This window comes from Salvelinus alpinus, chromosome 23 (assembly GCF_045679555.1).
Source record: "Salvelinus alpinus chromosome 23, SLU_Salpinus.1, whole genome shotgun sequence".
In the NCBI taxonomy this organism is placed as follows: domain Eukaryota; kingdom Metazoa; phylum Chordata; class Actinopteri; order Salmoniformes; family Salmonidae; genus Salvelinus; species Salvelinus alpinus.
The window spans coordinates 28730647-28753644 of NC_092108.1; the positions used below are offsets into that span (position 1 = coordinate 28730647).

Below are 22998 nucleotides of genomic sequence, written 5' to 3' on the forward strand. Positions count from 1 at the left end.
ACGAGGACACACTGAGCGTAAGTATATATATTGATTGCAATTATTCCCAAATGAGTGAGCGTTCATGTGCAAAGGATTAGCATTTCAATTAATATAATTATCAACTGTGTAGTGTCTTTTGTCTTTCGTGCCCTTCTCAGTCCCTTTGTCTACCAAGCCGTCATACCGGTTTAGCCCACTAGGGCACATCCCCTATCATCCCCTACCTTGTAACCATATCTACTTTGTTTGTTTGTTTGTTTGTTATGCATTTCTGTGATTATTTAGTTAGTTAGTAAATAAATGATTAAGACAATTGATGTATGGATGATTTATAGTAAAGATTGGGTTCGTGCAGATAACCAATGATTTACAAAGTTCGGAATGAGACTAACATGAGGTAAAGAATGATTAATTAATTAGAAGACTAATTGATCAGATATGAAAATATCTGAAAAGTTATATTAGGAAAATTATAACTTTGTAATCTGAAGAATTTCCTTGGTGCCCCGACTTCCTAGTTAATTACATTTACATGATTAGTTTAATCACATAATAATAGTTACAGAGAATTGATTTGATAAAATAAGTCTTCACTTTAATGATGCCAAAGACACGACAACTGGTACTGTATAGTAGTAAAGGCCAAATTCAATATTTTATCCCCAAAAATATGTATTTATTTTTTTATACCTAAAGGGCTGTAATATTCATCATGAAATAGCTAAATTATCCATGGTATGACAATCCATATGTTAGCTTGGTACCATTTATGCAGCAAGACAATGATCCAAAACACACAATCAAGTCTACTGTACATGAAAATGGTTAAAAAGCAACACATTTTAAGTTTTGGAATGGCCTAGTCAAAGTCTAGACCTAATCCTAATTGAGATGTTGTGGCAGGACTTGAAACGAGCAGTTAATGCTCAAATACCCACAAATGTCGCTGAGTTAAAACAGTTCTACATGCAAGAGTGGTAACATTCAGTATCAAAAATATACAAAAATAGAGAAAATCTGAAAGTGGACAAATACTTTAATACGGCACTGTATGTCACCAATTACTATTCAAAAATTCTTTATTCGTAAAAAAATAAATATAATCATATCTTTCACCTAATGGTGGTGCTCAAAACATGCGCAAATTCCCATAGGAATCCAGCCCTAAAAGCGCAGGGCTTGTGCAACGTGCCATTTTTTTCTTACAGGAATGATATACGTATGAGGAGAAAGCTGAAGCAACTTTTTCACTGATATAATCACATCTCATGTCTGATTCCCGGCGTGTCCACTAGGTAGTACCTCACTGTGCGAAAATGGCTAAACTGATTTTTAATTACTGAAATCTTAACTCGAGCGCTAGGGTCATTTTATCACGTTTTTTGTTTGCCGGGGCATTCTTATGACATCGCCAGCAGTAAGATTTGAGCTCGATTCTCATCATATGTCACTTTCTATTTTCTGACTGAAATTGACGGAGTGGGTACAAGTAAAGCTCTGCGGGCCTGGGCCCAAAACAACCGATCAGAGTTTAATATAAACATAATTACCACTTTTGTAAAGGAAAATTATTTCACTCACATTGTAATTATTTATAGGTCATATTTCATAGAAATTTGCAAACACTGGACAGTTACTTTAAAGGCTGACTTTAGTCAAAATGCTAAAATAATTTAAACTGATCAATGCAACATCATACCAGGTAGTTGGTAGTTTAACCTTGTAGTGTTTTCAGTAGTTACAAACTTTTTACCATGTAGCGGTGTAACTAACTACTAGAACTACACACTTCTTTGCGGAAATAAAATATGGGTGAAGCAGGCATTTTCAGATCTGCCCAATTCTCACTTGAAACATCATTTTTGTGTTTAAAGGTGCTACATGTAGAATGTTTCACCCATGTGGAAGCTAGGTGAATTGCAACAACACTTAAAGCCGATTTATGGTCATTCTGGCGTCTGCATTGGCCGTACAGCTTTTAGATGCGGCCTCTGCAGAAGTCAGGGCATTCATACTTGCGCTTCGTGGAGCTGTTGTAAATGAAGTTGTCAAGGAAGTGAGTTTGTGTTTATACAGGACGTACAGCCCCCACCTACCATCAACCAATCATGTAAATGCGGAGCTATACGGAGCTATAAAGAGCCCCTCCGCATTGTTACAACATTTATGAGGTACACAGCGATGCGGTACAGAGTTCAATATAGCCTCTGAAGGCTCCGCTATTGCATTACACCCTCCGTACGGAGCCCCCGGAAACACTGTGGAGAGGTTAGTGCTATTCGACGTCCCAAGGTTTCCAGATAGCATGGACTAATGGTGGTTACGTCCCAAGGATCCCGGAAATCATGGTGGAGACTATTTTACTTTCAGTTTCATCCACCAACTTCAAACAGCTGGAAAAATGATATTTTTTTTCACAGTAATTTAGATAGTACAATGATACCTTACACTATTCACCGGTCTGGCTTTTGTTGTCAAATAGAAAGTCTGCATTTTAGACTGCGGTTTTGTATTGGCCCAAAATACATTTTCTGTGAAAAAATATTGTGAACCAGTATCATTCCATTATTACTGTAGATATGTTATGGACATTTTCTGCAAATACAGTGCACAATTTCTAAATGTAGCTCCTTTAATAAGCTAAATTAGACATTCTGTTAACATATGACCCCAAAGTGATCTGTTCTTGCAATTTGTAGCCTAGGACATTTCAGATTTACATATAATACTTTTTCACAAAGTAGTTTGGATGTAGTTACTTTTTCAAAGTAACTTTAGTTAAGTAAACTATATTTTTCTTAAGGGTAGTTTAGTTTAGCTTAACTTCTCCCAATGTGAAGTAATTGGTAGCTTGGTAAACTATATTTTCTGTTCACTGTTCAATCATCACCAAAGGATCTCCCCTTAAACATATCCTTGGTTCATTGCTGTTTTATTGAAGTGAATTTGATAACAGCCAGTTGTTGATTGATTATCACTGAATTGAGCGCTCCCCATGATGAACTTGGTTGTACAGTTCCTAGATAGAGCCTACTACACAGTATCATTCAATAGGGAATGTAACACATTTTCCCCCCAAAAAATGTTTTCTGTCCTCTCATACTGTATATGTCTAGTTTATTCACCTTATTATTGAAAATGTCCATGACATGTAAAGAAAGAATCTTGAGGACCACTCTGCAAGCAGACACATTACAAAGGGTCACATGAACAAATTTTATTTGTCTTGCATATGGTAATAAACTTATTGTAAAACAATAAGTTACTATTCATTCACTATCAAGTTATGTTGACTAACAATTAAAGATGACTATGGTCACATACCGTTAAAACAACCAAAGTATATTGGGATGGAGGGAACATCAAAAAAAGCAGGCAGAAGAAAAATAACTGAGGAATTGACCCTAGAGTTACCTACAGTATATTGTGGTTGTAAGTATTGATTTGAGGATGTGAGTATGATCAAGCTAACTGTACAAAAGAATGTAAGATAATTACAACAAAAATACAAATCGTTTTACAGACGACTTGGTGGATAAGAGGTGGTGTCATACCAGGGTGTGTCAGTGCAGTAACTTTTCCTGTTTTCCCTGACATCTCAATTATGATCTAACATAAGCCTACTGCACCGTACTGTATTGTACTGTACATTACTGACAGCAAATGGTACTTTGAAAGGAGGAAGTAAGCCATGATATGACAAAGCTTTCAAGTTATACAAAACCAGAGAACTTGGTACAATAGCTATTTGCTTATCATCCCCTCATATGTATCCCTACTAGAAATACATTATTTATAGATCTCTATGAACCAGCCAAATTATGTAGGTTTTTCGCCTTCTCATAAATGTATATTTATGAAAAGGCACACAATTCAAAAATGTACCAGGACATATTACAATCCTGATCTATTTTATCTTAGAAAAATAGAATCAATCATACGAGTGAACCAACAAAACATAATATGGTAGCATAATCTACTTTAAATATAATATAAGCACAGTAGTTGATATAGTTAATACACTGTAGTATTTCGATTGTCCGCAGTAACCCTCCTGATTCAGTTCAGACTTGTCAGCATCATTTTTTAAAAGCTGCAACAGTTGAGATGTCTACCATTTACTGAGTAGGTCAGCCATGCAAAACTTAAAATGCACAATGAATCAATAAAGATGTTACTTTGTTCAATATTAAGAGGAATTCCAACTAGAGATATGCATGAATTCTTGGATTAGTGCCTTAAAATCCTCCGTCTGTAGAGGGCAGTGTTATACTTTCTACCTGAGTACTGTACTGTATTGGACCTAGCAATCATCCCCATACAATATAAATTCACCTTGACACATCAAACATCACATAAACAGTATTTGTTCCAACTAGCATACATACATACCCAACACATTTTCTGCACTTCTCTAAGGCAGCATTATAACAACATAAATACAGTGTGGAATGTAACAACAGATTTCCTTTGATCAGAATGGATCTGGTACTCAGCAATAATGCATGTCCATTTTAGTGAAGAACTTGAATAACCATTCAGTTGATATGATCTGTATCTAAGTGAATGAAGTGCTTCTGTATGATACTTTCTTCCCTTAAGTATAATGGTTGTCATTATCTAATCACTTTTGCCATAGTGTAAATCCTTGAGGTTGCCTTGAGGATGAAGGGTTGCACAACAACAGAGCTAAACACAGAAATTAGGGACGTAAGCTCATTCACGAACAGAATATAAAATAGTAGAATAGAAAGTATTAGAAAGCAATCATAGATAGTCATGTATAGGCTATTATTAAAACTGTCTTATTGGTCTATTTCCATATAGAATTGCTATATAATATGCTGCACTTTATTTTTGCTTCCCTGAACTAAGAGACTGTTGCTTGTTCCATATACAGTATATCTCTTGGTTGACTTGATTGAGAACAATGCAAAATCTAAACAGACACAATAACATGAGAAGTAAATTAAACTTAGCAAATGAATGCAAGTCATATCAAGTAACAGAATATGATATGACATTGATACTGTTCCACAAATGATGAGCCCTTATATAAAAATCCCAAAGCCTTTCCTCATTTCTCTCTTCAGATGATGTCCTTGTCCCAACACACTAGCAAGCTAAAACAAAGAAACTTGCAATGGATAACTTGCTACGTAAAAAGTCCTGGACCATAATGTACAATTTGTTCATAAATGTCCTCATTCATACTAGGTTGTTTTTTTGCTCACATTGGAGCCTTATAGTAAAATCCACTGTTATAAGTTCCACGTCTGCAGCAAACAGCAGTTCTCATAGGTCTTCAGAAACAGTGATGTTATCAGAAATAATACTTGTCAAGCCATGCAGACAACTTATTATTCACTACATTAGTGTGCTTCTTTTTCTTCTTCATACACAAACAGAGCATCTGTTTCCTCTTTCCTTGACCTTCCACCTATACTAGTCACATGCTTGTTTCACAAGGTGGAGATAGACTTCCATCCAGAACTATGTGGTTTTCCTTTTGGCTGTTGCCTGTCTCTCTTTCCCCGTTGCCGGCGACGACCACTTCCTGAGTAGTGCAGTTGAGGGATTTAGGTGACAAAGGGCTGAAGACGGCGGCCCTGTCCATGTGATTCCCACTGTGGCTTAAAATGGAAGGTGGACCTTCTCCCTCTAAGCCCTGGGCTCCATCCTCTCCTTGGCCTGACTGTCCTGGAGACCATGGGCTGGTCACCGGGCCCTGGCCTGGGGGTGGGGAGGGCTGGTATCCTGGTGGAGACAGAGTTGCACTGAGAGACTGAGGGGACTTAGTGCTGGGAGGTGTTAATGGCACCTCTCCCTGAGATTCATTGAAATTGACTTTGAGAGATTTTGTCTTCTGTGGGTTGTTGCCTCTGAGAGAACTGCGGATGCTTTCGATGCTCATGTCAAAGCTTTGATTATCCTCCCCCTGTGACGCCCCCTCTGGATTGCTTGAGACAAACTCATAAAGACCCTCCTTGATGATGTTGGCCGGCTGAACTTTGCCTGTGGTTTTTGGTTCCACAGAGGTGATCTGGCTAAGGTCGAGGGGAGGAGGAGCCCTCCGTCCTGCTACGTTGGGGAGGAGGGAACTGCTCTCTGCCACACTGAACTCTGTAGTGCAGCTGGCGAAGCTGTCCACACTGGATGGGCTCCTGAGGTCACCCATGGCTCGTTCCTTGAGTGGGGGGGGCTTTAGTCCGGAAGACACTACATTCATTTCCATTACTTCCTCAAGCTTCTGTCCTTGTTCATGTGGAGCTCCAGAGCCAATGTTGGCAGTGGTCGTCATCTTGTTGTACATCTCCTCCAATATCTGGGCGTTCAGGTGCTGTGGGCTGGTTCTTGGTGGATTGACCCTATCTGGAGATCCCAGTTGAGCAACCTCTTTATACCTCGCCTGGGATTTTGGACTAACCTCAGAGTTGCCGTGCCTACTGCTCCACCTACTAGGCGAGAGATGGTTATCCATCGTCCGTTTCTCGCCACCTTTCTCCACCATAACGTCCGTAAGCTCCATACTGCGAGCGAACGCATCCTTCAGATTCATAGAAACAATACTGCCATTCCTCTTGGCCCGCTCCAAGGCCTCTCTCCTCTTGATGGCTTTCTCCTGTCTCTTCTGCTCCCTGTAAAACTCTGAGAAGTTGTTCACAATGATGGGGATGGGCAATGCAATGACCAATACACCTGCAATACAGCAGAGCCCGCCGACTATTTTACCAAGAAGAGTTTGTGGATATATGTCCCCATAACCTACAGTTGTCATGGTAATGGTAGCCCACCAGAATGAAGCAGGAATACTAGTGAATTTTGTGGCATCTTCATCTTTTTCGGCAAAGAATACCAGGCTGGAGAAGATCATAATACCCATAGCCAAAAACAATATCAACAGACCCAATTCATTGTAACTGCGCCGAAGGGTGAACCCAAGGGACTGCAGTCCAGTGGAATGTCTGGCCAGTTTTAGAATTCTTAAGATTCTCATGATACGAAATATCTGGACCACTCGTCTGACATTCTGGAACTGCAGAACACTCTTGTTGGATTCGGTCAGGAAGAGAGTTACATAGTAGGGCAGGATAGCTAGTAAATCAATGACGTTCAGTGGGCCTTTGCTGAACTGCCACTTGTCAGGAGAAGAGAGGAAGCGGAGGAGGTACTCCATCGTGAACCAGGCGATGCACACAGCTTCAACATGCGCTAGGCTGGGATTGTCATTGAACTGTCCAAACTCATCAACGACTTGTAGCTCCGGCAAGGTATTGAGTGATAATGAGATTGTTGATAGAACGATGAAGAATACGGAGACAAAGGCCAGGAACTGAAAGACAAAGAAACAATTTAATATTAGTCATGATGAGAGAGTTGAAACAACTCCTTTTACGTGTGTGCTTGTGTGTGGTGCACATGTATGTGTCATGCGACTAGAAAATGCCATAGTATGTGGTTGGATTGATTTCATCATCTCCATGTTTCATCCACTAAACAAGGGGGTACACAAAAGGTCCACTGAACGTAGAAGAGATTAATGTTAACATCTGGAATAGGAATTTGAAATAAACAAGGTTCATATCAGCATGTCACATTAGCATTGCTTGATATAAAGGATTTCCAACTTTGGGAGGTGAAGCTACAATAACAATAAAATCATGTCTTCTACATACATAGACAATCCACAAAGTGATGTCATATTTGTCTGAGGTTAACAGTTTTGATTAAGTAAACAAACTTAAGCATTTTGCAAGTGGTTCTTTCATGTTTCAATGTGTTCTCTTGAGGAAAGAAAATATCCTCCATTCATTGAAAACAAATCATTGCGAAATTTCAAGTACCATGAATCAAACTGATTCGAGATTTCCTGTCTCTAAATCTCTGAAGACTTGATTTGGTATCAACATATATACAAATGCATTATTTCCACCTGACATCGTCTTGCAAGCCTAAAAGAACATACTGGTTACTAATTCTAGTTAACTTGTTTCTCAGAACTAAGCCTTCCTTACTGAGGTACCTGGAAAACCTTCATTATGCCTTCAAGTGAACAGATAGTGAGTGACATCGATAATTTTTCACATTTAGCTTTGCCAGGAGGATCAATAAGAGCAGGTATAAGCAGCTAAAAATCAACCAGTAAGTTGACTGCTGACTTTGCTTAAGGTCTAGTGATTTTCTACAAGTAAATCAACTACCACACCTCAGCTATCACTGTCTTCACAGGGTCTAGGATTGTTCTCCCCATGCAACCCCTTAACCCTACAGTGGGGTGGTCATATTGGTCTGACAGAGGCAGAGCAGCCTCGTAAGGTGCCCTGACCTCGAGGGAGAGATTTGTTAGTACATCCGTCTAACTATAAAGTCATTTTTAGTTTTACTATGATATTACTGGTACGTTACTTAGCGACAGTATAGCAACCAAATTGTATTTATTTATTACACAACATCCTTTGATTAGATGGAGCTGCAACTTAAACTTGTATATACTGTATAACCCAATGTATGATGATGTGAGCAATACCAGAAATGGTTGTGTAAGGCACAGATGACAGAGCAGAAGGCAATATTTCCTCCCATCCAGCTAAATGTGGCCGGTAGCAGAGGCTCGCTTATGGATTGATAATCAATGCTTAAAGTAGATATCCTGTCAACTCTCTGCAGCACATTTGCCACTCTTTCCTTACCCCAAGAAACACTTAAATCAGGGATATCTGACTGATGGAGGAAACAAACAAATCACCACATCAGTTAACGCTAATTAACAGTATATAGATTTTTGTCTGCCCTTTATTGTGTCACGGTTCTAAGAAGTCTTTGTCAACGGCCATCTTGCTCAGATTAAATAAGCACTAACATAAGCACATACCAAAGGTTAACAAAGGTCAAACCTGTGAGTTGTGTGTATGTTCACTTTGTCATCAAGACAAGGGCACAGGTTTAGTGCCCTGTGGAAATAGACGCTTATTATATCCCTCTTAGCTATACCTGGTCGGTCCAGCCTCCCTCCCTCCTTCCCTCCCCCTTGGCTTGGGTTCCCAAGGCCTGTGACACTGTCATCACATGGGCTTTACCTCCCTGAAACACTCTCTTAATCACGGCTTTAGAGGAGAATTAACCTCAGGTTACAAAGGACTCCGACACCGAAATAGATCTGCATCTCCAACGCCTCTGTAGAAAAAAAGTCAATTGTGATTAGCAGACAGAAACAACAAAAAACTATGGCATGAAAGTATAGTTAGGGTTGCAAAGGGAGGGGATATTACTCGAAACTTTCAAAGTGTACCAGTAAACTACCAGAATGTTGGTATCTTTCAAGGATTTTATGTAATCTATGACAAGACATCTAGTGGCCCTTTTGGGTATTTCAGATTATCACAGGTGTCTATAATTATCTCTAGCCCTCTGGGGATTTATCAAATGTAAAATATATGAAATAATTAAATAAGACGATATTAAATAAAATAAAAAATGGAATGTCAAAGCTCTGAAACATTATCCTAAATATAAGCCATCAAATTAGTGAATACCAGGGTTTCAGCATGAAATATCCCTTTAACACACATTTACAGTGCCTTCAGAAAGTATTTATAACCCTTGACTTATTACACATTTACAGCCTGAATTCAAAATGGATTAAAAAAGAATTCTCTCACCCATCTACACACAATACTTCTTAATGATTTGTTTTATTTATTGAAAATGAAGTACAGAAATATCTAATTTGCATATGTATTCACATCCCTGAGTCAATACTTTGTAAAAACACCTTTGGCGGCGATTTCAGCTGTGAGTCTTTTTGGGTAAGTCTCTAAGAGTTTGCACACCTGGATTGCACAATATTTGCCCATTATTCTTGTGGTAAAACTTTTTTCAAGGTCATTGGTTGTTGACCATTACTATTCATCCATTTTCAAGTCTTGCCATAGATCTTCAGGCCGATTTAAGTCAAAACTGTAACTAGGCCATTCAGGAGCATTCAATGTTTTCTTGGTAAGCAACTCCAGTGTAGATTTGGCTCTGTGTTTTAGGTTATTGTCCTGCTGAAAGGTGAATTCGTCTCCCAGTGTCTGTTTTAAAGCCGACTGAAGCAGGTTCTCCTCTAGGATTTTGCCTGTGCTTATAGCTGTATTCAGTTTATTTGTATCCCACACAAAAACTCCATAGTCCTTGCCGATGACAAGCATACCCATAACATGATGCAGCCACCAGCATGCTTGAAATATGAAGAGTGGTACTGATATGTTGTGTTGGATTTGGCCCAAACATAACGCTTTGTATTCAGAACATATTTTGTGCAGTAATACTTAAGTGCCTTCGTGCAAACAGCATGCATGTTTTGGAGTATTTGTATTCTGTAGAGGTTTCCTTCTTTTCATTTAGGTTAGTATTGTGGAGTGACTGGGTGTTTTGATACACCATCCAAATGCAAATGAATAACTTCACCATGTTCAAAGGGACATTCTGTGTCTGCTTTTTTATTTTTACACATCTACCAATCGCTGCCCTTCTTTGCAAGGCATTGAAAAACCTTCCTGGTCTTTGTGGTTCAATCTCTGCTTGAAATTCACTACTCGATTGAGGGACCTTACAGATAATTGTATGTGTGGGGTAAAGATATGGGGTAGCACATTTTTACCCCTGAATGTATTTAGGCATGACATAACATAGGGGTTGAATACTTATTGATTCAAGACATTTCAGCTTTTAATGTTTTATTAATTCTTGTTCTACAAACAACATTCTACTTTGACATTATGGAGTATTGTGTGTAGATCAGTGACACAAAATCTTAATTTCATCCATTTTAAATTCAGGCTGTAACACAACAAAATGTGGAAAAAGTCAAGAGTGTGACTACTTTCACAATGGCACTGTATATATTTCACAATGTCAATATGTATTTGTTCTCAATGTTTTGGTGTCAAACTGGTGGCAGTTGAGAAAAAAAGTCAATAGTTGCAGAGTTAATAGAAAATAATACCATTATTGATTAGATGCTATTTTCTCTTAAACCATGTGGTCTATCTACTAGAAACTCATGGACAGACATATTTTTTTATACTATATATGAATACATCTTTTTAGAAGTTATTCAAGTATAAATGACCAAATTACGATAGATTGCCATAGATTTTCTGTTAATTACCCAAATTACTGAAGATTCCAGTAACTTTGGTAAATTACCGGAGCTTAGCAACCCTAAATACAGGATTGTCTGTTGGAGATTCAGTCACACAGACAGTTGCCAATTTCAACTCATCTAAAAGATGCACAGGTGTTTGAATGGGAGAAGTAATGACGTAAAAAGACAGATCCCTCATTGCAGATAATGCAGTTAGGAGTTAGCAGTAACATTTCCTAGCAGAACACCCTCCTTTTCCCTCAAGGTGTCAAAGGAATTCCACAGGGATACTGGCCCATGTTGACTCGAATGCTTCCCACAGTTGTGTCAAGTTGGCTGAATGTCCTTTGGGTGGTGGACCATTGTTGATGCACACGGGAAACTGTTGAGGGGGAAAAACCCAGCAGCATTGCAGTTCTTGACACAAACCGGTGCACCTGGGCCTGGCATCTACTACCATACCCTGTTCAAAGGCAATATTTTGTCTTGCCCATTCACCATCTGAATGGCACTCATACACAATCCATGTCTCAATTGTCTCAAGGCTTAAAAATGTATTTTTAACCTGTCTCCTCCCCTTCATCTACACTGATTGAAGTGGATTTAACAAGAGCCATCAATAAGGGATCATAGCTTTCACCTGGGTTCACCTGGTCAGTCTATGTCATGGAAAGAGCTTAATGTTCTTAATGTTTTGTATAGTCAGTGTATATTGGTATATCCCAAACAGGCCAGGCCATAATGTAGTATTTAGCACAGAAAGATTTTGGGGGGAGAGCTATTGACTGGCTATTGAGAGCTAATAATGGAACTCTTGGCCTTGTGAGAGATGGTTACACAGAAAAATCCCTTTCTGGAAGGGTTTCCCTCATCCCATGAAGCAAATGCAATTATAGACTTTATTAACTGTCATGTATTCTTTGTTATTTGAAACATAAATATTATATGTATAGGCTAATACATGCTAACTTTGAGTCTCTACTCATAGCCCATAGCCATACAACCATACTGTATGGATCACAATGAGTTTCATTAATCAATTATTATACACAATCAGCTTTCTATACACAATATACTGTCTGGCTGGCATTTTTGTTTAGAATTACAATGTTGACTGAAGAAGAAGTTTCAGATTATTGGTTGATTCTTCCTGTTGAGGAAAGAATGAGTAACCACTTCTAACCTCTCTCTATCCTTACTATAGATAGCCACCAAATCCTATTATAATTATCCTGAAATGTCCTCCTCACAGAGACAAGACAACGCAAGCACATGCAGAAGCTCCTATACTTATGGTCCTCTGGAGGACAGGGGGTTGGGGGTTATATTGACTTATTATACCTGCATCTACATATAGTGATACAAAAATTATAATAATAATAAAAAATGTCCAGGAGATCACATAAGGTGATTTACAGTGGAGAGTGGCCATAGCTGTGACAGCCTGCCGTTGCCACGTGAGTTGCTGACAACCGCCTGCATCTGCTGCCAGCTATTTCTGAGAAAGCCTCCTGCCAAGACGAGGCAAAAAATAAATGAGCCACAACTGGTGGTAAAACATAATATATATGTTGGTTCCACTTATAAAGTACCATAATCCATACAAGTATTGGTAATGTTTATTTTTATTTTACAGTACTGTTTTAGATGGTATTTGACAGATTCTTACTACGAAATGATGTGGTAAGTAGAAATGGGTTGGCCTACTGTACTTCCAGGTGTTTACCTGTTATTTACTTAATGAAAATAATGTATAATTCAACACAATGAGTAGCTACCTACAATTAGTATCAATGATAATTGTACTTGGTTTTAATATTAATAAGGTGGAAAAAGTTCATATGCCAGAACTATGTAACAACTATGTTACTACATAATTAAATCCCAAATAACCCAAATCATTGGAAAGATATCAGATGTAAGAACATTTCAAAACTTTAAAAAAAATATACAAATGTTCAACTGAGAACAAACTTCAGCTACCTACAATTAGTATCAATGATAATTGTACTTGGTTTTAATATTAATAAGGTGGAAAAAGTTCATATGCCAGAACTATGTAACAACTATGTTACTACATAATTAAATCCCAAATAACCCAAATCATTGGAAATATATCAGATGTAAGAACATTTCAAAACTTTAAAAAAATATACAAATGTTCAACTGAGAACAAATTAAAGAAAGGTGGCTTGCTTATAGAGCTTTACGGAGAGAGACGTAGAGAGAGTCTGTCATTATGTGATGCAGAGGTACACTCTTAGAAAAAAGGGTTCCATAAGGGTTCTTCGGCTGTCCCCATAGGAGAACCCTTTTTGGTTCCAGGTAGAACCCTTTTGGGTTCCATGTAGAACCCTCTGTAGAAACGGTTCTAAATGGAACCCTGCAATCAAAACCTGAAACCAAAAAGGGTTCTTCAAGGGGTTCTCCTATGGGGACAGGCAAATAACCCTTCAATTTTACTGCAGTCGGCTAAATCAGGGTCACACAGAGTGTTTCTTGGTAGTCTTAAACACATCTACTTTGAAACTAAAGTATACACCTCACACACATGGTTCTGGGTTCAAAAAAAAGAAGGCACCTGTAACATGTCAGATATAGAGTTGAAATGTATTCAATTTTGAGTTTGCATCCCAATATTACACTTTATATACATCACAGAAGACTGAAAAATAACAAAACTGTTTGACATAGAAACATTGAATTTTCAGCGTTTATAAAAAAAAGTGTATTAATTACGAATTTATGACAAATGAATTCCAAATATCTCTAACAAGCTCACCACACCGACAGTGTTGCATGTGCGAGCATTGAAAAATAAATGTACACATACACGTTATTCAATAATTTCAACCAAACTGCTCGCGAGCATCTGCATAGCCAAGCGCTATAATAGAACTTGATTCTATTTTAGATGCTTCATGCGCTGGAAGTCCTGCCTCTCCCATCTCCTCATTGGTTTTTAGGAGCATATACCCACGTGGGTGATTGAAAGATGAAGGAGGTCCACACTCCAGTCCAGTTGGTTGCAGAAATGCATCTTAAAGTTGGTTGCCAACGCCATATAAAATCCACAGAAGAAGAATGAACTAGGACAAATTACTAGATTTAATTGTGGATTAATTGTCGGAGTAGAGCTAAATGTCCATGAATGTTTCATATGTGTTTCGACCTGTCCCCAAATGAATCACTTGGCTCAGAGTTCTTTTTGCTATTTCAACCTGCGTGCATCTGGTGTGGACGGACAAAATCAACCTGCGTGTCCTGATCGCATCTGGTGTGGACGAACAAAATCAACCTGCGTGTCCTGATCGCATCTGGTGTGGACGGACAAAATCAACCTGCGTGTCCTGATCGCATCTGGTGTGGACGGACAAAATCAACCTGCGTGTCCTGATCGCATCTGGTGTTAATGGACAAAATCAACCTGCGTGTCCTGATCGCATCTGGTGTGGACGAACAAAATCAACCTGCGTGTCCTGATCGCATCTGGTGTGGACGGACAAAATCAACCTGCGTGTCCTGATCGCATCTGGTGTTAATGGACAAAATCAACCTGCGTGTCCTGATCGCATCTGGTGTGGACGGACAAAATCAACCTGCGTGTCCTGATCGCATCTGGTGTGGACGGACAAAATCAACCTGCGTGTCCTGATCGCATCTGGTGTGGACGGACAAAATCAACCTGCGTGTCCTGATCGCATCTGGTGTGGACGGACAAAATCAACCTGCGTGTCCTGATCGCATCTGGTGTGGACGGACAAAATCAACCTGCGTGTCCTGATCGCATCTGGTGTGGACGGACAAAATCAACCTGCGTGTCCTGATCGCATCTGGTGTGGACGGACAAAATCAACCTGCGTGTCCTGATCGCATCTGGTGTTAATGGACAAAATCAACCTGCGTGTCCTGATCGCATCTGGTGTGGACGAACAAAATCAACCTGCGTGTCCTGATCGCATCTGGTGTGGACGGACAAAATCAACCTGCGTGTCCTGATCGCATCTGGTGTGGACGGACAAAATCAACCTGCGTGTCCTGATCGCATCTGGTGTTAATGGACAAAATCAACCTGCGTGTCCTGATCGCATCTGGTGTGGACGGACAAAATCAACCTGCGTGTCCTGATCGCATCTGGTGTGGACGAACAAAATCAACCTGCGTGTTCTGATCGCATCTGGTGTGGACGGACAAAATCAACCTGCGTGTCCTGATCGCATCTGGTGTGGACGAACAAAATCAACCTGCGTGTCCTGATCGCATCTGGTGTGGACGAACAAAATCAACCTGCGTGTCCTGATCGCATTTGGTGTGGACGGACAAAATCAACCTGCGTGTCCTGATCGCATCTGGTGTGGATGGACAAAATCAACCTGCGTGTCCTGATCGCATCTGGTGTGGACGAACAAAATCAACCTGCGTGTCCTGATCGCATCTGGTGTGGACGGACAAAATCAACCTGCGTGTCCTGATCGCATCTGGTGTGGACGGACAAAATCAAGAAGCCCACGCTGAGTTTTTTTAATGCAGGTGATGTCAGAATCCACTCACTGTTTCAAAATGTGATTGTTAAGCAACAGGACAGTTAACCCGCGCTGCCCTCAAACCAAGGCACGCTGCCTGCTAATTATCTATAGGCTGTTTCAATTTGGTAACAAGTTTTATTTTGCAACAACAGTTTGAATTGAGGTGTGTTCAGCCTCCTCGTTAATTCACATAAGAATTAATGAGGAGTCACCCATGCCCCTGTTGCGGACAATTTATGTTTGAGGCTTTACTGAGCCGGACAAACTTCTCTCTTTAAAGAGTGCCCAAGTACTTCTCTCGTGTTTCCCGAGATCAAGTATGCAGACATTTGCACATCTCTAGTCAGAACAGGCCTTACACAAACTTTTTCCCCCTGGCACATTTTCTGACTGGTGCCCGCATTGCCTCCATTCTTATTTTCCTTACAAATAATAACTTTGGACATGCGTGTGCGTTCCTATCAAAGTAAGTGCCTTATTTTCTGTAAATTGTTTTGTCGTTTCTACTGCAGCATACCACATGTATGTATGGAGCATAATGTATTTACTGTTTTATTCATGTTTTCAAGTACTGGTGACAGAGCATGTACAGTATTCCAATTCTTGCATAGATTGTAATGCTGTGTGTAAAATACCTTTATGAAAGTTGTACTGATTATGATGAGCTACTGCTAAGCTATTTGCCAGCTCAAATCAAATCAAATTTTATTGGTCACATACACATGGTTAGCAGATGTTATTCCGAGTGTAGCGAAATGCTTATGCTTCTAGATCTAACAGTGCAGCAGTATCTAAAAGGGTAATATCTAACAATTCCACAACAAATCCTAATACACACAATCTAGTAAAGGAATGGAATGAGAATATATAAGTATAAAATATATGGATGAGCAGTGATAGAGCAGGTAAGTTGCGAAAGATAGTAAAGAATAGATAGTAAAGTATACAGTATACAGTATATACATATAAGATGAGTAATGCGAGCTATGTAAACATTATTAAAGTGCCATTATTTAAAGTGACTAGTGATCAATTTTTTAAAGTGGCCAATGATTTGAGTCTGTATGTAGACAGCAGCCTCTCTGTGTTAATGATGGCTGTTTAACAATCTGATGGCCTTGAGATAGAAGCTGTTTTTCAATCTCTCTGTCCCAGCTTTGATGCACCTGTACTGACCTCACCTTCTGAATGGAAGCGGGGTGAACTGGTAGTGGCTTGGGTGGTTATTGTCCTTGATGATCTTTGCCTTCCTGTGACATCAGGTGTTGTAGGTGTCCTGGAGGGCAGGTAGTTTGCCCCCGATGATGCGTTGTACAGACCGCACCACCCTCTGGAGAGCCCTGCGGTTGTGGGCGGTGCAGTTGCCGTACCAGGCGGTGATACAGACCGACAGGATGCTCTCAATTGTGCACCTGTAAAAGTTAGTGAGGGTTTTCGGTGATAAGCCAACATTTTATAGCCTCCTGAGATTGAAGAGGCACTGTTGCACCTTATTCACTTAAAAAAGGTATTCATAGAAAGTGTTGGTGCTACATACTGTCTCGGCTGTTGAAATAACATTGACCGTCTTCCGGGTAACACCCTCAAAACAAAAAAGAGGCGCTGTTGCACCTTCTTCACCACACTGTTTGTGTGCATGGACCATTTCAGTTTGTCGGAGATATGTACAGAGGAACTTAAAACTTTCCACATTTTCCACTGCTGTCCCGTCGATGTGGATAGGGTGCAACAGCTCCCGTTGCTGTTTCCTGAAGTCTACAATCATCTCTTTTGTTTTGCTGACATTGAGTGAGCGGTTATTTTCCTGACACCACACTCCGAGAGCCCTAACCTCCTCCCTGTAGGCCGTCTCGTCGTTGTTGGTAATCAAGCCTACCACTGGAGTGTCGTTTGCAAACTTGATGATTGAGTTGGAGGCGTGCATGGCCACGTAGTCATTGGTGAACAGGGAGTACAGGAGAGGGCTGAGAACGCACCCTTGTAGGGCCCCAGTGTTGAGGATCAGCGGAGTGGAGATGTTGTTTCCTACCTTCACCACCTGGGGGTGGCCCGTCAGGAAGTCCAGGAACCAGTTGCACAGGGTGCATCGTCTGTGGACCTATTGGGGCGGTAAGCAAATTGGTAGTGGGTCTAGGGTGACAGGTAGGGTGGAGGTGATATGATCCTTGACTAGTCTCTCAAAGCACTTCACGATGACAGAAGTGAGTGCTACAGGGCGATAGTCATTTACGTCAATTACCTTAGCTTTCTTGGGAACAGAAACAATGGTGGCCATCTTGAAGCATGTGGGGACAGCAGACTGGGATAGGGATTGATTGAATATGTCAGTAAACACACTAGCCAGCTGGTCTGCGCATGCTCTGAGGACGTGGCAAGGGATGCCGTCTGGGCCGGTAGCCTTACGAGGGTTAACACGTTGAAATGTTTTACTCACATCGGCCACAGAGAAGGAGAGCCCACAGTCTCTGGCAGTGGGCCGTGTCGGTGGTATTGTAATGTCCTCAAAGCGCGCAAAGAAGTTGTTTAATTTGTCTGGGAGCAAGACGTCAGTGTCCGCAACGGGGCTGGTTTTCTTTTTGTAATCCATGATTGTCTGTAGACCCTGCCACATATGTCTCGTGTTTGAGCCATTGAATTGCGACTCCACTTTGTCTCTATACTGACGCTTTGCTTGTTTGATTGCCTTACGGAGGGAATAACTACACTGTTTGTATTTGGGCATGTTTCCAGTCGCCCTGCCATGATTAAATGCGGTGGTAAGTGCTTTCAGTTTTGCGCGAATGCTGCCATCAATCCACAGTTTCTGGTTAGGGAAGGTTTTAATAGTCACAGTGGGTACAACATCTCCTATACACTTCCTTATAAACTCGCTCACCGAGTCAGCGTATTCTGTACGTCAATGTTATTGTCTGAGGCTACCAGAAACATAGCAATGTGTAGCACCATGTTTTTGACATCATACAACGCACCTGTCAGACTAAAGATGTTATAACACAACAAGGTGAAGAGATGGTTCAATTGACTGACTTATGGTGCTTTCAAGACAACTGCGAACTCTGAAAAATATGAGGTCAAATCATGACGTCAGTGATCTTCAGGTCGGAATGTCAGAGCACTAGAAAGAGTTCCCGAGTTGGAATTCTGAGTTGGATGACCGTTCAAAAGGTTCATATATTTCGGGCAATGGGTGAAGCCATCTTTGACTTTAACTTAGTTTATTTGCGTCTTATAGTGAATGCCATTCTGGGATTAGGGAGTTTTCTCTTGTCAAACATGGCTGCCATCATAAAGAATTTAGCTGCTGTTAGCTTCGCTGATACGTGTCTCTTTTCTAAACAATATTACATTTCTCCCTTGTGCTCACCAGATATGTGGTACATTGTTAACAAGTCTAACTGTTAGGTCGCTAACTTATGTTTTGTTTTTTTGTCAACGCAACCTGTTATTTAGATTGGTTTATGGAATGAGTTTGGCTGTGGATGTGTTCCGTATGATGCTTGGATGATGTTTGCATTTATCTTTTACAATAAATGGTAAAATTGAGGAATAGAGTTGTGAAGACACAAATATGTGACCATACGCATCCAAGGGTTAATAACATTCCACCCATGAGGCCACTAGATGGAGATCTGGTCATTTGACTGCAGGAAAGGGTACGGTTCTATATAGCACCTTTTATTCTAAGAGTGTAGGGAGGGATAAGACAAAGCCTCTGAAAAGCCTTGGCTGTAGGAATCGCGTGACGCAGGGATTGTCTCGGGCATGTCAGGATGAACAACCCATTAGGCTACAGTCATGGTTGCTGAGGTCAAGTCAATGGTCATCCAGCATTATGCCTATTGGCTGTGATGGTGTGACCTGAACTATCACCCATCAGGTGGATCAAAGTGCAAGTACAACACTTTGGATCAAAGTGGTCTAATCTAAATTCATGCTGCTTCACGTAGAAATTTCACAGGGAAATTATTGATGTCTATGACACTCTGTACATGAAGAAACAACACAATAATGGCAAAGACTATGCTGAAAAGTTGGACTATTTCACAGGCAGGACACTGAAGTCAGTATTCAACATTATACACTTACACAACTTTTCTGTGAAAACCACACTAGTGGGCCACCACCATGTGTCTTTGTCTTGTCTATGACACCACATGGCATTTACACCATTCATAGATTCTATAGATTCTCTCTATAGATTCTACCCTCACATTGCTATGTGATATACTACCCAAGCACTTAATACAGAGTAATTCACTCATGGGCCTTGTGCGCGTGTGGTGCATTTAGATATAGTCCAGGCAGACAGACATCACTGGTGAGGGTGTGGGGGGTGGAATGAGCAGGATTAGCTTCTTCCTGACCTTATCTTTAGATCTGCACAAACTTAATTACATGAACAGTGATCTGGATACAGAGAAATAGCTAGCCTACGTCTTGAGATCATTCCAGGACAGGGCATGCGTGTACACACAGGGAGGGACCGCCAAAGGATCATCAGACACTCAGCCACAAGAATGCACCTTCATGGCTAAGGTGTAAGAGTCTTCTTTGATACGCTGTGTAATAGTTATAAAACACCCGTATTGTTCTTCTCCTGCAAAACATTCTGGGTGGTTTTATCCCCCAACAGTCCTGACAGACAATCTTTACCCACTAAAAGAGCACAGTCTGACAAAGCTCTCATTAATTAAGTAAATGCAAATGACAGAGCTTTCTCTTTGGCCACGGAGCTCTCAGTGGAGTGGAGGAATTACCATTGAGGCACATTTGTTGTATTTTTATTGAATATGTAAAAAGGAAATAATAAGGTGAATCAATAGACAATGTACAGTATGTCACCTTCATTACTTTCTCAAGACAAATATCGCTATGGGTATCTACAACAGTTATTGTAGAATATTTCAGGATTCATCTGTAGTCTACAGGAAATATATTTTTCACAGCAATAACAATTCACTATTTTCCATATAGATCACATATATTTTCATATAAAACTACAGATTTAAAAAAATAAGTTCCCTCTCTGGGACAAAAAAGTCATTTGAATTTGACATCAAATACAGTACCAGTCAAAAGTTTGAACACGCCTACTCAATCCATGGTGTTTCTTTATTTTTACTATTTTTTACATTGTAGAATAATAGTGAAGACATCAACACTATGAAATAACACATATGGAATCATGTAGTAAGCGAAAAAGTGTTAAACATCCTTTGCCTTGACAGCTTTGCACACTATTGGCATTCTCTCAACCAGCTTCATGAGGTAGTCACCTGGAATGCATTTCAATTAACAGGTGTGCTTTGTTAAAAGTTAATATGTGGAATTTCTTTCCTTAAAGCGTATGGAGCCAATCATTTGTGTTGGGACAAGGTAGGGGTAGTATACAGAAGATAGACCTATTTGGTAAAACACAAAGTCCATATTATGGCAAGAACAGCTCAAATAAGCAAAGAGAAATGACAGTCCATCCTTACTTTAAGACATGATGGTCAGTCAATGAGGAAAATGTCAAGAACTTTGAACGTTTCTTCCTGTGCAGTCTGATGAGTCCAAATTTGAGATTTTTGGTTCCAACCGCTGTGTCTTTGTGAGACGCAGAGTGAACGGATTATATCTGTATATGTGGTTCCCACCGTGAAGCATGGAGGAGGTGTGATGGTGTGGGAATACTTTGCTGGTGACACTGTCTGATTTATTTAGAATTCAAGGCACACTTAACCAGAATGGCTCCACAGCATTTTGCAGCGATACACCATCCCATCTGATTTGCACTTAGTAGGACTATCATTTCTTTTTCAACAGGAAAATGACCCAACACTCTTCCAGGCTGTGTAAGGGCTATTTGACCAAGAAGGAGAGCGATGGAGTGCTGCATCAGATGACCTGGCCTCCACAATCACCCGACCTCAACCCAATTGAGCTGGTTTGGGATGAGTTGGAAAAGGAAAAGCAGCCAAAAAGTGCTCAGCATATGTGGGAACTCCTTCAAGACTGTTGTAAAAGCATTCCAGGTGAAGCTGGTTGAGAGAATGCCAAGAGTGCGCAAAGTTGTCATCAAGGCAAAGGGTGGCTACTTTGAAGAATCAAAAATAGTTTTTTATTTTTAACACTTTTTTGGTTACTAAATGATTCCATATGTGTTATTTCATAGTTTTGATGTCTTCACTATTATTCTACAATGTAGAAAATAGTAAAAATAAAGAAAAACTCTTGAATGAGTAGGTGTGTCCAAACTTTTGACTGGTATTGCAGATATAGGTATGTTCTGTATTTAGAAAATGCCCTTTGGCGATTTTAAGATCCAACAAGGGAATCCATTCGGGAGACCCAGTCTAAGAGCTTTGAGTATTATACCCTGCTAATCCACATTTTAATTATAATATGCTTTGACAATAAAGCCCTTTATTCATACACAGAAATCCCTCAAAACATAACCCTGAGTGTGATGATTGATCATGGCTCAATCTGAGCATGATGCTCTATGGTTATGAGTGGCGGAGATATCCAATACAGTACGTGAGAGGTGGGACCGCTGGACAATGGGGCTAGTACGCTGGCTGAGCTGCCTCAGCTGTGTTTCTCTCTGTCCCCACCAGGCTGCATGCATGTGTGACCTGGACCGGCATGGTGCAGTCCTTGGGAACATCTGGCTACTGAGGGTTAAGCAGATTAATTGAAAGATCTGGATTTCCCTCATTAAGCCCTGGCCAGTGCCTTCCTCCCACTCAGTTACGTTTAGCTCTTGGGTTGCTGCTAAACTTAAAACAAAGGCTCCCAGTTTGTAGAGGTTCAATCTCGCAGAACACAGGGATTTGTTCCAGCTATAATCTGCGACAGGAGTTTGGATTTACAGCGACATCGAAGAGGAAATGAAGACGTGTGGAAGGCAGAGAACTGTGGCTTAACACAGCTGTTAGAAGGGAATCTTCATCAAAATAATGACTGTATCACAAGTGTTATGGTTATGACATAAAAGAGAAACACCACTTGTAAAATTTCATGTAAAAATGATGTGCAAATAACAGTAAATCTATCAGTCAAACAGTATTACAGTTCCACATTCACCTCAAACCGACTTCACCTCAAGTCCAGTAGCAATATTGTGATCATAACTGCCAAAGGCCAAATGTAATTTACTGAAATAATTAATTGAGATGAAAGTATGCCCGTAAAATGTATGCCAGTACACAGCCAGCAAAAATGAATCCTACAGTATATAAAATATCTATTCTGAGCCAATAACAAAATGGCTGACATACAGAGCCTACTTCCTCTGGGGTATACTTGTCATACAGCAAAGAGCTCACAGTTTAGAAATCTGATAAACAACAAGACAAAAAGCAGCAAGACAAACAA

At 40.2% G+C, this 22998-nt stretch overlaps 1 protein-coding gene across 1 annotated transcript in view; it reads right to left on the reverse strand.

Annotated features, from left to right (window-relative positions):
• Window positions 1–3184: 3184 nt before the first annotated feature.
• The window catches only part of LOC139550736 (potassium voltage-gated channel subfamily B member 2-like), a 28826-nt gene continuing 9012 nt past the window's right edge, over window positions 3185–22998 (reverse strand). Inside the window, exon 2 of the mRNA XM_071361846.1 lies at window positions 3185–7315. Coding sequence (XP_071217947.1) covers window positions 5432–7315 — 1884 coding nt within the window. The 3' untranslated portion in view covers window positions 3185–5431. The remainder of the gene's footprint in view (window positions 7316–22998) is intronic.